The following is a 15,528-nucleotide window of genomic DNA, read 5'->3' as shown; positions in this document are numbered from 1 at the left end:
CGGTGAGAGTATCTCATGTCCCGAGATTAAGAAATCCTTGGACACCATGGATTATCTCGTAGTTATGTCGTTGTGGAGTCTTAGAGGGGTTTATGAATATTAAATGCAATATTCTTAATTAACTTTATTGTATACATCGGAGTTTTTATTGAGAAGTCAACTATACAATAGTTGATCTCATGGATTATTAACTAACAGTTACAATCTCCTCTTAAGTTAATATTTATGAAGTAAGTGCTCTTCCTTGGACTCTCCAAGTAAGAGCAACTTCTCAACTCGACCTCTTTGCTAAGACTTCCTCTCTATTCGGTCCCCTGACTAAGACTTCCTCTATTTTCGGTCCCCTGACTAAGACTTCCTCTATTTTCAGTCCCCTGACTAAGACTAAATTATATAATACAAAAATGTGTTCATTTCAAAAAGAGAGTGTGTGGGAGAAAAATAAATCCGTTTTGAGCTTGTGGAATATACAAGCGTTCCTTTATCTAAGTTTTATGATCCTACCCAAATATTTAGGGGCTGCAGAAGGCTGTTAAGTAGTGACACAATAGAAGCAAATATACGATTTAATGGGTAACCATCGTTCGGAATATTCCACAAGTTATTCTAAATATTCACGTACAAGTATCCGTTTGTATATTTAATGGAAACGTTAAATATGATTTGTAATAATTAAGAGGAAAGTGGTAGACCTAGCAACTATAGATATTAGTTATACAATAGATAATAATAAATTAGTCGGCCACGACAAGATGATAGTTGGGATAAATTGAAGGCGGCTCTAGTTCATGGCTTTAATGCGACCGCGAATGTTGGAAAGATGTTCTACGATGCGGCGATTTTCTCTTTTGCTGATTGCTAGTCATACCACTGTTGCGAATTTTGGTGGTACTTCTATTCCGTTACGCTCTAATTCGGAAAAACCGCGTCATTCCCTTAAAGATTATTGGAGAGATAATGTTAGACGTACGTACGACCAAATTCGTTGTTTTGATTGTAAAAAAAACGGGCATAGGCGTTCTGATTGTCCAGATGCAGACACCAAATACAAAAATAGAAACGGTTCCAAAAGTTCTACTCAGCATAGGAAACAACGTGTTAGCTGTTCGTAAAAAACTTAAGAAAAGACGTAAACCTTTGTTCGTTTCCGGAAAGAACAAATATTTTTCCAACCGATTTGAACACGTATCCAGTAACAATAAATGGAACGGAGATACAAACATTAGTCGATACTGGTTAACAAGTTTCTTTAATTCGCAAAAATATGCTTATAAAATTGAAAATTCAAACGATGGCAGTTTAAGAAAGTATTATGATTGCCGGAATTGGCGGAACAACATTTATGTCCGAGAGTTCTGTTAAAGTACTTTTGGAAACAAATAAAGCAAACCTGGATGTAATTTTTTATATAATGCCTGACGACAAAATGAGTTGCGATGTCATTTTGGGAATGGATGTATTGAATAAAAAGGGTGTACCATTTTTCCGTAAAGCTGTGTCGCATGTTATTGATTATGTAGATGCTGATGTTTCGCCGAAATTTATTAGTGAAAGCGTTAATGTTAACACTGCTAGTTTATACGACCCATCTATGTCACTGTCTCGAAAGGAGGATTATGTAAAAGTCGGAGACAGCCAACTGTAAAAACTAACCCAAGAACAATTAACCTTCCCAAAAAATTGTAAGAATATCACTCTTTAGACCTTATCGGCAGCGGGAGACATAAAAACTCCCGCCGGCGCCTATAACGTACCTCCGACTTGGCAAATTAGCCCCTACCCTTAGAATATTACTCCGCATCCAGTACGTCTTCTTACATATAAAACGACACTTATGTTATTTTAAGTTAGAATCGAGTACGGAGTACGGCGTAAATAATTACGCAACAACGCCAGATACAATTATATATCAATAAAGATAAGAGTCCGTATATATTGAACCGGACAAAAGCAACACGGAGCAGATCAGGTCAATGACACTGTGGCATAAGTTGATTGTGGCAAAGGTGAACAAAATCACAAAAGTCGAAAGTAGGGGCAAAACCCTAGTAGCTGTTACGTTCCAAACGGTAGAAGCGGCAAACATTTTCATCCGGTCTAATTTTATGCAAAAAGAGAAATTAAACTCGTTCATCCCAGCTCATCTTATTAGCTGCAAGGCTATAATCAGGGACATTGATAAGAACAGATTTTCAGAGTTTAAAGAATTAAAAGGAGATCGACTGATGAACAAGGCTCGGCAGTGTATGTACCAACCAACACAATACTGGTAACGTTTAGAGGAAAAGCTATCCCACAATCCACAAACATCTTTTATAATCACCGAACGACACAAGTTTACGTCCCCAAGGTGATCCAATGTTTTGGATGTTTGCGCTACGGGCACACAATACGCATATGCAAGAACAGCATCAGATGTCTTGCTTGCTCAGAACCGCGTGACCTAGGTCGGGGAACCGGGGTAAATTACCAATTAATTAGATATAGTCACCATCTGTGAGACCTTGATCCGACCAGGGGCAAGGGTCTCGACCCCAGGATACAATGCTCTTCAAAACAGGAGCGACGACGGTAAGGGAGGAGTGTCAATCCTCCTCAGAAAACAATTAAAAGGAAACATGTCAGTCCCCAATTTTATACACCCAGCAAGGGCACAAATCGTCATACTATCAACCTGCAATATTAGAATTGTTTCGCTGTATGTCCTCCCAGACATACATATCACCGGTGAATGCAGGGACCGCTTAATTGACCTGTTGGAACATCCATTCATCCTGGCCGGAGACTTTAACGCCCATCACCCGGACTGGGGGCACATACTTCGTCCTGATCAATGACATGAGTCCTACAAGAGTAGCATTCCTAACCTCGAGTGCTCTTGATCTGGTGATGGTATCCGCAGACCTGGCTGCGGCGGCAGCTTCTCGGACACTGGAGGACTCGATGGGCAGCGATCATAGGCCTATCTTAACAAAATTAAACTTACAACCACCTAAGATATTAAGTTTAAGAGACAGCCCCAATAACAGTAAAACCATAAACCACAAGAACATTATATGGGAAGAATACCGAAATAGGACTGCATAAGAGATTACCAGAGCCTCAGATGGACTAACGGTAGATTCACTAGTCTCTATCTGCAGTAGAGTAGCCAGATAAATAAGCCCCAAACGGGCAGAAAAACGACAAGCCAGACAGGACTGTCCGTGGTGGGACGCAGAGTGCAGACCCAAACGTTATGCTGAGCCAAACCGTTAGCGTTCCACAGGACCAGGCGATTTGTGTGGGCCACTACGTCAACTCCGACCCGGTATCAATTGTCTTATCTGCACACTTTTTGTGCAGATACACACTTTTTGTGCTTTCACCGGCTGATATGTCGACTCACCGGCCGAGCCCTGAGATGTGATATCGTCACTGTCCATAATAGGGGAACTCCCCTATTACGACGAAGACGTCGAAGTCTCCTCACTTCACTTCCTCTTTTTTTTTTCATTAAATAACACAGTTAAGACTAAACACACTATAATCTTGGAGCTCACTAAAAATACGTCCGCTCTCGTTCACGTGTCCGATGCGAGTACTGTATATGTATTGCTACTTTTTGCATTCGTCCTTGATGACCATTGATTACAAATCGGTATATGCAATAGACTGCATCATTCTTCTTTCCGTATGTCCCTCACTGGCTAGGAAATCTGCCCTTTCATTTCCAGGAATACCCGCCTGTCCCTGTATTCAGTCAGGCACGAAATCATTTTTCATGTGTGGAAGAACAATTTAAAACCGGAACCGAAAACCAAAATTAACCGGAATTTAAAACAGAACCGTAACTGTCAGTTGGACGCTGGAGCGTGTAAACAACGATTCTGCCAAATAACGTTGTCAGCACTTGGGAGAACAAGGACGGACATATGTGCATGATCGGGGCAGCACATCTTCGGGGTCTTCAGGGAAGAAGGGTATATCCCCCGGAGGAATGGGAATGGAATACGTCTGCCGAAGTATCAGCGGGAATGGATTTGGCATTCAAGATTCAGATTCAGACTGGTGAACTGGAAGGCTACAGTAGCTGAGACTTATCGCTGATGTAGATCACTAGCTCTGAGATTGCAGAAAGATAAGTTTACTAAGTTTATTAACTATTGTTAGTGGTTATTTGTAATAATGGCTTCTCCAAACGCCTCACTCCAAAGTAATCCTGACGATTCGACATACATAATAAAACCAGAGGATATTAAGGTTTCAAATGCGGATGATATGATTGCGACTAATGAACCAAAGAACAATGATTTGTTAGTCAATAAATTATTAAAAATGAAAAGAAGTTTAAGATATTATAAAAGGAAATGTGCTGAATATTGAAAATTAGAAAATTTTACAAAATTAAATAACATGCACATACACATTAGAAGATAAATTATTTGCATTAAGTATTTTTAAAAGAAGCCGTTGTTTCTATAATCATTTGTCAAATATATTTGCATTACCTAGTATACAACTCTACAAAACATATTATTTGCAATTAGAATTTAACCAGGTATCAATGCATCTATATTTAAGACATTAAATGCACATGTTCTGAAAATTGAGGATAATAAAGAAAAAACATGTAGCTTAATTTTTGACGAAATGAGTTTGAATCCACATTTTGATTTCGATAATTCCATGCAAATAGTTTTTGGATTTGAGGATGATGGACATAGAAGAACAAATAATATTTCCGATCATGTACAAGTATATATGTTAAGATCTCTGTATTCAAATTGGAAAGTACCTTTTTGTTGCATAATGGTCCAACAGATGCATATTCTATAAAATATTTTGTTAATGAAATAGTTTCTGAATTAACGAAAATAGGATTCAATGTAGCGGCACTTATTTGCGATCAAGCACCTACAAACGTCAAAACAATAAATATGCTTATTGAGGAGACAAGACTAAATAACATTAAATTAAATTAAATAAGAGGCATGAACCAAATATTATTTGCATTGGTAATAATAATATAGTACCATTGTAAGATATATGCCACATCATAAAATGCTTCAGAAATAATTTATTGAATAAAAAGTTATGCCATTACAAATACCAAAAAACAAATTGCTTCTTGGAATGACATAAAAACTCATATTTAACAGATTGCTTACATAATTTTAAAATTATTCCAAAGATAACAGAAGAACATGTAATAGAGAACAGAGTACGAAAAATGAAAGTATCACATGCAGCGCAGGTTTTCAGCAAAAGTATGATACTTATATATATATACTTTTTTTAATAATTCGACAGTATAAATGGTCATGACATTAGCAATTCTGCAGAATTAAGAACGAGAGTGACTATAGATTCCAACCATTTATAGTTCTGGTACAAATCAATAAAAATTCTGGAAAATATGAAATACATTACTACATCAGAACAACCTCCTGTTATTCGTAATTGCATACATACAATAAAAGGGTTCATAAATTTACATAATATTCTACTGAAGGAACATAAATTTGAATATTTCATGCCAATTGCATTAAATCAAGATCCCTTTAGAAAATACATTTGGACAAATACGGCAATTAGGTTTCAGATATACAAATCCATCATGCTACACTTTTACACAAAGATTAAGTGTATTAATACAAGGAACTACAAATTATTCATCAAAAAATAATTGTTTGAATGATTTATGTATAACAATGGTAGATAATATCCATATATTTTTATCAGAAAATCTGAAAAGCTACACACCAACAATTGATATATATATATAAAAATAGCTCAAGAAATGAAGAAAACATCAACAAATATTTATTCTGCTAAAGTCATGGAGTGTAGCATTTGCAAGGAGAATGTCTTTAAAAGTGAATTTATACGTATTGAAGATGTTTGGAACCATGATATAAATAATAGTGATGATATGTTAAATTATTTTTCAAGTAAATTTATTAACGCACTAAAAAAGTTAATAAATTTGGCTCGCACTATTTTACCACAAGTATTTAACAAAAATTGTATGTATGCAATATATAGACATATTATTATAGCTAATATTAATTTTAATTACCGTGAATGTGAACATTCACATTCAACTGAAATATGTATTATAGATAGTATTATAAAGACATTATTTTTAGAATACATAAAAGAAATGAATATCATTTTAAAAGGCCAATTAACGACTGCAAACGACGACATGAAATTAGAGGCATTAAAATATTCTATAAAACATAATAGAAGTAAGATTCAACATAAGTATTAATGTTATTCTGTTTATTATATATTTCTTTCAAATTTCAGATCAAAGACGGTTGGAAAATACGACATTGTACTAAAAATACTGCACCTCTCCAATATACTTCAGATCACTTTCCGTTTTCCGTTGACTATTACGGGGGTTGAATTGAGTAGGCCCTACGCCAACAAAATAGCCTTTTTCGTTCCTGACTTTGTTGGTACTTTTACGAGCTGGATTGAGTAGGTTCGATACCAACTACTCAAGTACTTGTTGCGAAAACCTTATTTGATTCATTATGTTATTTCTTCTGCAAAATGGAGAAATTAATTAGTAGAGACGTATGAAATATCTAAATATTAGATAATCAGGAAATAAGGAATTCTTCTTTCAAGCCAAGCGTTACTTTTTTCCGGCGCACGGTGTTGCCACCATTTTCATTGACGCCCAAACAATTATTTTTAGATTTATTGAGTAGTGGACTGTTGGAAGGGCTTAAAATATATAGAGAAAAGATAAGTATTTAAAAAATATTTAATAATAGATACTAATATTTATCAATTTTCAGAAACTAGAAATCTTGGGAATCGTATCAACATAATAATTTGTTACATTACTTAATATTTGTTAATAATTGTAGTTTCGTTATTTTATTTCTACATATGATGTAAATTGTATTTGTGTATATTTATTGTAATTGTAAATATTGTACATTTAAATCACGGTGATGATATAAATGAATTGGTTGTAATTGAGAGATTAATACAGCAATATTTCAAAATCTGAGTGATTTATAAATGGTAGTATTATACAATACAAAATATACATAAAATTATTATTTCTATTTTTATAAATATAAAATTATTAACTAATATATGTGGTACCGAACTTGTAATAATATAAATGAACATTTAGTTGGCTAAATTTACAGAGAAGCCTATAATTATTATAAATCTCAAGAAAAACAGGTATTATAGACTGGAAAAGTTTGAAAACATTTTAATATTTATTAATTTCAATATTTAGGACAGTGAACAGAAGAATTTAAAACTTGTTCTACAAGAGATAGATGTCGAAGCATTCAAGCACATAAAGATACAAAAAAAAATGCTCAATATTTCCAAATATATTATATGAAAAAGGCTGAGTCTTGGGCATATTGTTATCGACTTAATGCAGGCCTGAATACCAATATGCATCTTGAAGCAATGCACAAAACAATTAAATATGTATATTTAAACGTAAAATATACAACAATTCTGGACATATGTTTACATGCCATAATAAAATATGTCAATAAAAAGTCGTTTGACAATATAATTATGGCAAATAAGGGGAAGATTACATCCAAAATAACTAATTTAAGACACAGGCACAAGGACAGTGAAAACCTGGACCTTAGAACAGTATTGATTGCGGACAAAGGTGTATACGAGGTCTATACTAAATCGAACCAGGTATTTACCGTTCAAGAAAATAACAAGTCATGCTCAATAACACGAAATGCTGTTGCAAAATCTACTGCAGCAAATGTAAAATGTGCATGCATGCATATTCCTGTACGTGCATTGATTACAGCATAAAGTGGAATATGTGTAAACATGTAAATTTGGTACAAAGGTATAAGAAGAAATATCCAGCGTCAGTTTCCAAAGCAGAGGAAATATGTTCAGGTAATTATGTTGCAATGGAATATTAGAAACTATCATGATTAATTATTTTGTCTTTTACTTCAAATGATGAAATTTAAATTAAATAAGAGGCATGAACCAAATATTATTTGCATTGGTAATAATAAATATAGTACCATTGTAAGATATATGCCCATCATAAAATGCTTCAGAAATAATTTATTGAATAAAAAGTTATGCCATTACAAATGACAAAAAAACAAATTGCTTCTTGGAATGACATAAAAACTCATATTTAACAGATTGCTTACATAATTTTAAAATTATTCCAAAGATAACAGAAGAACATGTAATAGAGAACAGAGTACGAAAAATGAAAGTATCACATGCAGCGCAGGTTTTCAGCAAAAGTATGATACTTATATATATACTTATTTTAATAATGAAGAAGCATTAGGAACTGCATCATTCTGCTCATTCATGAATGACTTATTCGACAGTATGAATGGTCATGACATTAGCAATTCTGCAGAATTAAGAACGCGAGTGACTATAGATTCCAACCATTTATAGTTCTGGTACAAATCAATAAAAATTCTGGAAAATATGAAATACATTACTACATCAAACAACCTCCTGTTATTCGTAATTGCATACATACAATAAAAGGGTTCATAAATTTACATAATATTCTACTGAAGGAACATAAATTTGAATATTTCATGCAAATTGCTTGAAATCAAGATAATACTTAGAAAATACATTTGGACAAATACGTCAATTAGGATTCAGATATTACAAATTCATCATGCTACACTTTTACACAAAGATTAGGTGTATTATTAATTCAAGGAACTACAAATCACTCATCAAAAAATAATTATTTGAATGATATATGCATAACAATGGTAGATAATATACAAATATTTTTTATTTGAAAACTGATACACCAACAATTGATATAGATTTAAATAGCACATGAAATGAAGAAAACGTTGTCGTGGAATATCTCATCAAAAAATAATTATTTGAATGAACCCAAACATTGTGCTAAAACAGCACGAAAAACAATGTGCCTGGACGTAATTAAACGCATTGAATACGGCCAAACCCGACCTTTTGTCTGCAGAGCTCTAAATTTACCCTCGTCCACTGTAACAACAATCATGAAAAACGCTGAAAAAATTAAACATTCCTCTCAACACACAAATGTAAATGTAAAGCACGTAACTTACAGCCGGAGCAAAAATATAGAGAAAATGGAAAAAATGTTAGCATTGTGGGTTGATGACACCAGTCAAAAAAATATTCCTGTAACACAAGTCATATGCGAAAAAGCAGAGTTGATTTTTTCTGATTTAAAGGCGCAAGAAAAGACTGACGAAACTTTCTTGGCAAGCTCTGGGTGGTAGAAGAGCAATGACTACCTTCAACAATTGTCTCTTTGCCAATAGACATAAAAACACGAATAACACTTATTAAACCAAAAAATGACGGAGAACTACAACAAGAAAGAGTGGTACTGGAATGTACTGGAAGGTGTGAAGACTGCGGCTATAAAAAAGATTGAAAAACGTCTACATCGTGAATTGTGCTTCAAGTTAATTTGTAAACAACACGTGACTAGCGACGGTTACTTTACGTTTTTCTTTATTGCCCATGAAAAGTGAGTGAGAGTAATAAAGGTAGTGTGGAGAAAAAAAGTTCATCAAAGAGTCAAATAAATAAAGGTACCAGGAGAACCTAGGATATGAATTTTAAAGTTATGGTTGCAAACGAGGCAGAAAGAACAAACAACTTGAGAGCTTCGAGGAAATATGGAGTTCCAGAAGTAAACATTCGCCTATGGAGAAAAGATTTAAGGAAATATAAGAATGCAAATTCTTAAAGAAAATCTTTTAGTGGACCGAAAACGGAAGGTTTAATGAAGTTGAGCAGCGAGTGTTAAAATTAGAAAAGCGAAACGGAGGGTGGCCATAAATAAATTTTATGACGTTAGCGAATGTCCTCATGGTACTGTAAATCCCACATACGAAACAGGAAAGGTAACAACAATAAACAATTAAAAACTGTAACTCACATATTATATCAATGATGTTATAGATTTGCAAGAATATTGGTATTCTGCCAGGGTTCGACATTACCACTGAAGCAGCTTTAACAAAATTGATTTATGTTTTGGGCTTTAAAAATCTTTCTCTTGACGAAAAGAAAACTGTAAGTAAACGATACACATGGATACATATATAATTATCAATATGTAATACTTTCAGATGATGATGACAAATCTTCGTGGAGAAATAACCAAACCCTGAAAGACTTCATTTGTATTGTTTTTTTAAGATATATTTACTAATAATAATAACATTTATTGTAACAAATTATAATACATACTAAAAAAACATATTACAATGGGCTATTGACCATATGTCTTTCTGCCCTATTAAGCATATTTACGTTTTTTTAATATGTTACTATAAATAAATAATATTATAGATTTGTGTCGAAACATCAATTCAAATTTCAATCTTTGAAAATCATAAAATTTAAAGCGTTAGAAGAGGCTGCTAATTTAAACATTCCTAGAAAGGACTTTAAGGCAAGTATGGGTTGGTGTAGAAGAATGATGAAAAAGAACGGTTTATCACTACGACGGCGGACAACTCTCGCGCAAAAACTTCCTGACGACTTTAATGAAAAATTGTTGGCTTATCAGCGACATGTTATATCATTACGCAAAAAGCAAAACTACAATCTTGGGAATGTGGCAAATGCAGACCAAACACCAGTCTATTTCGACATGTCTTCTAACCTTACGGTAAATAAGAAAGGAGAAAAACGATCTTATTGAAGTCAGCTGGTTATGAAAAGTCCAGAATTACTGTTATGCTTGCTGTTACTGCTGACGGACAAAAGCTTTGACCTTACGTTATATTGAAACGTAAAACAATGCCCAAAGAAAAGCTGTGTCGAGGCATTGCTTTTCGGGTCCAAGAAAAAGGTTGGATGACAGAGTAGTTGGTATTAGACTGGTTGAATGTGATTTGGGAGAAACGGCCAGGTTCTATGAGAAACTCCCGCTCTATGCTAGTCCTTGATGCATTTCGAGGCCACCTTACGACAGGTGTTAAGGAAAGAATTGAGGCATTGAATTCCGATCTTGTAATAATACCGGGTGGTATGACTTCTCAGTTGCAAATCTTGGATGTGGTGGTTAATAAACCATTTAAAGACAACCTTCGAAAAGAATACTACAATTGGCTATTGTCGGGCAATCATCCAGTGACACCTTCAGGAAAAATAAAAAACCCTCAGTCTCTCTCTAAGGAGAATGGATTGCGACTGCCTGGCAGAAGATCGAATCTGAATCGATAGTTAAAGGTTTCAAGAAATGCTGCATTTCCAATGATTTAAATGGGACGGAAGATGACATTTTGTGGGAGACTGAAAGCGTGAATGAAAATGCTGATGATAACGATGTGACATCAATGAGTTCTCATTCTGAAAACAGTTCAGATTCTGAATAAACATTTCCGTTTTTTATTGTTACTTACGTAATATTAATTTTGTTTTACATTACTTATTTTTTTTACATACTTAATTTTTTTACATTTTACAAAAATTTAAAATATTCATTATATGGTATAGGCCAGGGGGGACAACCTGCGGCTCTTTGAAGGATTGATTATTTGTGGCTCTCGATAAATGTTCCCTTACTTATCGAAAACTGCGCAAATATTGACGGAATTCCAATATAGATTTCAAGACTTGAAATATTTTAAATCGTCTCTTGATTTTTTTCTGCATCCATTTGAAATTAACATAATTCAAGGTGAGTTTTCCATTTCCAATATAATTATGACCCAAAAAGCATCTGGAGAATTAGAATTACTAGAGATGCAAGAAGATGAAGCTCTACAATTAAAATATAAGTCGACGTCGATTACTGAATTTTCGAAATTTGTACTAGAATCAAAGTATCCTGAATTAAAAAGGCTGCTTGTCGAATTATTTCAATATTCGGAACAACGTACTTATGCGAAGGTTGAGAGGATGGCTGGCGATATGGAGCTGCTCAAAACTGAGAATCTGTATCTCCGCGGGGAATTAAAGAAGATCAGTGATACCATGGAGCAGAGCAAAAGGAGGCAAAAGCTCTGCGTTTATAACCTGCCGGAGATAGAAGGAAAAACACCGGAAAAAACTTTCAATAACGCTATAAAAAAAAACCTAAATATCTGCTTGCCGCCAGGCGCTATTACAAGTTGTCGGCGAGTCGGTAAATCCGTGAACAACAAACATCGCCCGGCCGTGATTGGATTCTCAAAAGATAGAGATCCTAAAAAATCGCACGAAATTTAAAGGAACCAGAATAATGGTACACGAGGACTTAACGGAAACAAGGCGTGAGTTGTTTAAATTTGCGGTGCAGAAATACGGAAGTGAACATGTTTGGACGTGGGATGGTGAGGTGGCGGCAAGATTGAAGGGTAAACATATAAGAGTGGATTCTGTCAGCGATTTGGAGGACGATTTTTAGCCTGAGGGTGTTGCGGCTGGTCAGTTATATTTTGTCTGTTATATTAATTTAATTTCACTTGCTGCATTATTTTTTGGCATGGTGCATAATTGGGTTATTGTTTTCTGTTATTTTTATATATTGCGGATTATTTTATATTGTTTAGGTACATTTTGTCATTCTTTTATATTGATAATTAGTGATTTTTTGTTTGTCGCTGCTGTTTGCTACTGCCATTAACTTGTTTGCTACTTTTTATTGCTATTTGTTCATTTATTTGTTTTTTCTGCATATTTCTTTTTTAAATTGTAATTTGATTATTTATTGCTGCTGCATATTTTTGTATGCATATTTTTGTATGGTATTAATGGTACTTTTGTTGACTTCTGTTTAGTCTTATTGTTTGTGAACGGTTTTCTGTTCGCGGTTATCTATCATGCCTAGTAAATTGTTTAGTATCTGCCACTTGAATGTGCGCTCACAGTGTTCAAATTTTTGATCCTTTCGGGCTGAGTGTGGGTGCTTCGGGGTATGATGTGATGGCTTTGTCGGAGACCTGGCTGAATGAGAGTGTCTCATCCGAGGGAATTGCTATTTCTGATTATAATCTGATTAGACAAGATCGTAGCGGTCGTGTAGGTGGAGTTGCCCTTTATTTGAGGAAATGTTATAGTCCACCGCGCTCGAGTTATCGACAATTCATCACGGATTTTGAGGAGACCTTATCCAGTCTTATGATTTCCACTGACTCCCTGATCTGTGTGGGTAATTTTAATGTTAATTTCATTGATGATGCAGATACATATATGCTGTGGACTGGTTCGAGATATTTTATTTCCGTGACGTTAATGTAAGAGTAGGAGAATGTGATGAAGGTTGTGGACATACTTGTTCGCCTTAGGACTGTATGGGCAATTGAGGGTCATGCACCCTGGTTAACCCACAACATCAGAGAGATGATGAAAATTAGGGACAGGGCCTTGTCCAAGTGTAAGTCGTCTGGATCCGTTAGTGATGTTGCCTTCTATAGACAGATACGTAATATGACAACTAGAGCTGTCAGAGCGGAGCGACAGGCCTACCTTGCTTTTACCTGCGCAAATTGCGACAGCAGGGCTTTGATGTGGAGAGAGGCGAAAAACCTTAATGTTTGCAGGTCGAATTCTGAAGGGATTCCTGGTCACATGGACCGTCCTGACGATATTAGCTCGCATTTTGAAACCTATTTTTCCAGAGTTTCTCCTCATGCTATGACTCTGAGCTTTTATAGAGTAGTAAGGGCGGTCAACTTCGATGCGGAATTTAATTTTGTGTTTGTTAATGAACAAGATGTTTTACAGTCAATTAGTTCTGTGAAGTCTAATGTGGTGGGGCTGGATAATATGAGTATAAAAATTTTGAATGTTGTTTCATCCCCACTCATAGATTACTTAGTCCATATCGTCATCTCTTGCATCGAAGTGTCTGTTTTTCCTGATGCCTGGAAGCTGGCTCTGGTTGTTCCCGTCCCGAAGAAGAGTCCACCGTCTTGTTTTGGTGACTTGAGACCTATTAGTATCCTTCCAACCTTGTCAAAGGTGTTCGAGAAGATCTTGGCGTCTCAGCTGTGTCGCCATCTGGATGCTCACGGTATCATTCCGGAGAATCAGTCGGGTTTTAGGCGTGGCTATAGTTGTACGACCGCGATTGCTCACATTGTGGATGACATATTGAGGGCAACTGATAAGGGCATGGTTACTGTGTTGATAGCGCTAGATTACAGCAAGGCATTTGACAGCATAAACCACGAGTTGCTTCTGGCAATTATGAGATTTGTCGGTCTTGGTCAGTCGGCTTACGCTCTAATGTCCTCATTCTTAATTGGCAGGAATCAGAGGGTTAGATCGGTGTGCCCCAGGGTTCAATTCTTGTCCCTTGCTATATAATATATATGTCTCATAGATGCCTAAGGTGGTCCTTCACTGCAAAATGCATTTTTACGCGGATGATACTCAGATTTATTTTTCTTTTAGTCAGGTCAGGTCCAAACGCGTTGTAGTGGAGGGAATAAAAATTGTGATGAACGGTGGGACGGTCGGGTTCTCGTGTGAGTTAAGGAATCTGGGTTTCGTACTGGCATCGTGATGTCCTGAGCAGGGAGGTGAGATATGTTATGTGTGAGTCTTTTCTTATCTGTATTTAATTTTTGTATTTGTTGCCCTTTGTTAGTTTGTTTGCTTGGTTATTTGTTGGTTTATATACTCAATTGTCGATGATTTTATGCAGCTGCTATTCTTTTATATATTTTATATGTTTGTGTTTATGTACTTTTCTATATATTTATATAATTTTTACCTTGTTTATTTACTAGTTTCACTTACTTTTTATTTATGGGCTAATTGTGCATGCCCAGGGGAATTGTGTACTTTTTATTTATTTTTTTGTCGGGACCGAAGGCAGAACAGTTGATCTTTTATTTGGAGAAACTGATTCGGTTCCCTTTGGCCAAAGATACTCATTGTAAATTTCTTTTTATTTTCTTTCTATCAGTTTTTTTGGTCAATAAATTTGATTATTATTATTATTAAAATTCGTGAAATCCAAACACCGATCAGTATTAACTAACCAGCATCTCAAAGTATTACTGAGAAGTGCTGTCACCAATTATTCACCAAATTTTAAAGAATTATCAAGAGAAGTAATATAAATGTGTTTAATTTTTAATATATAAATTCAATACACATATTTTGTACTTTTATTTATATGTTTTCAATAAATATAATTTCTGTAAAAAAAATTAATACCTTTTTTGCATACCTTCTAAATACGTATTTAATTTCAAATTTTGATCAATGGCTCAGACTATCAAGGAGCTTGGCCTGGCCACCTGGTATAGGCCTTAACAGCGAGTTGGGATGATGTTAAAACTGCTTATTTCATTGATGCTTCAAGAAATAGGAGATCAATAAAAAAAGTTACATTTAGACATTTAATTCCTGAAGAAATTCCCAATATGGAGGTCTCAAATGCTGTGCAAGTGTTTAGTCATACAATAGTGTAATTACGGAACTTATGATAGAAGGTAATTATTCTATCTCGTCCAAATGGGAGAAAATTTCATCAGAATCGAAGAGTAAAGCAATACTATAAATACAAATGAATTTTAACTA

The 15,528-nt window shown here is 34.9% G+C and overlaps 1 protein-coding gene across 1 annotated transcript; it reads left to right on the top strand.

Annotated features, from left to right (window-relative positions):
- The first annotated feature begins 9,350 nt into the window (after positions 1–9,350).
- Positions 9,351–10,239, top strand: LOC108559912 (L-asparaginase-like). Its single transcript, XM_017917297.1, has 4 exons — positions 9,351–9,526; positions 9,860–9,905; positions 9,964–10,077; positions 10,134–10,239. The coding sequence occupies exons 1-4, from the start codon at positions 9,351–9,353 to the stop codon at positions 10,173–10,175; spliced, it is 378 nt and encodes a 125-aa protein (XP_017772786.1). The 3' UTR covers positions 10,176–10,239.
- The last annotated feature ends 5,289 nt before the right edge of the window (positions 10,240–15,528 follow it).

Source organism: Nicrophorus vespilloides, unplaced genomic scaffold (assembly GCF_001412225.1).
Source record: "Nicrophorus vespilloides isolate i.1.1-1 unplaced genomic scaffold, Nicve_v1.0, whole genome shotgun sequence".
In the NCBI taxonomy this organism is placed as follows: Eukaryota; Metazoa; Arthropoda; class Insecta; order Coleoptera; family Silphidae; genus Nicrophorus; species Nicrophorus vespilloides.
Note: the sequence above shows the minus strand (reverse complement) of the source record. Positions and strands in the feature narration are given on the sequence as shown.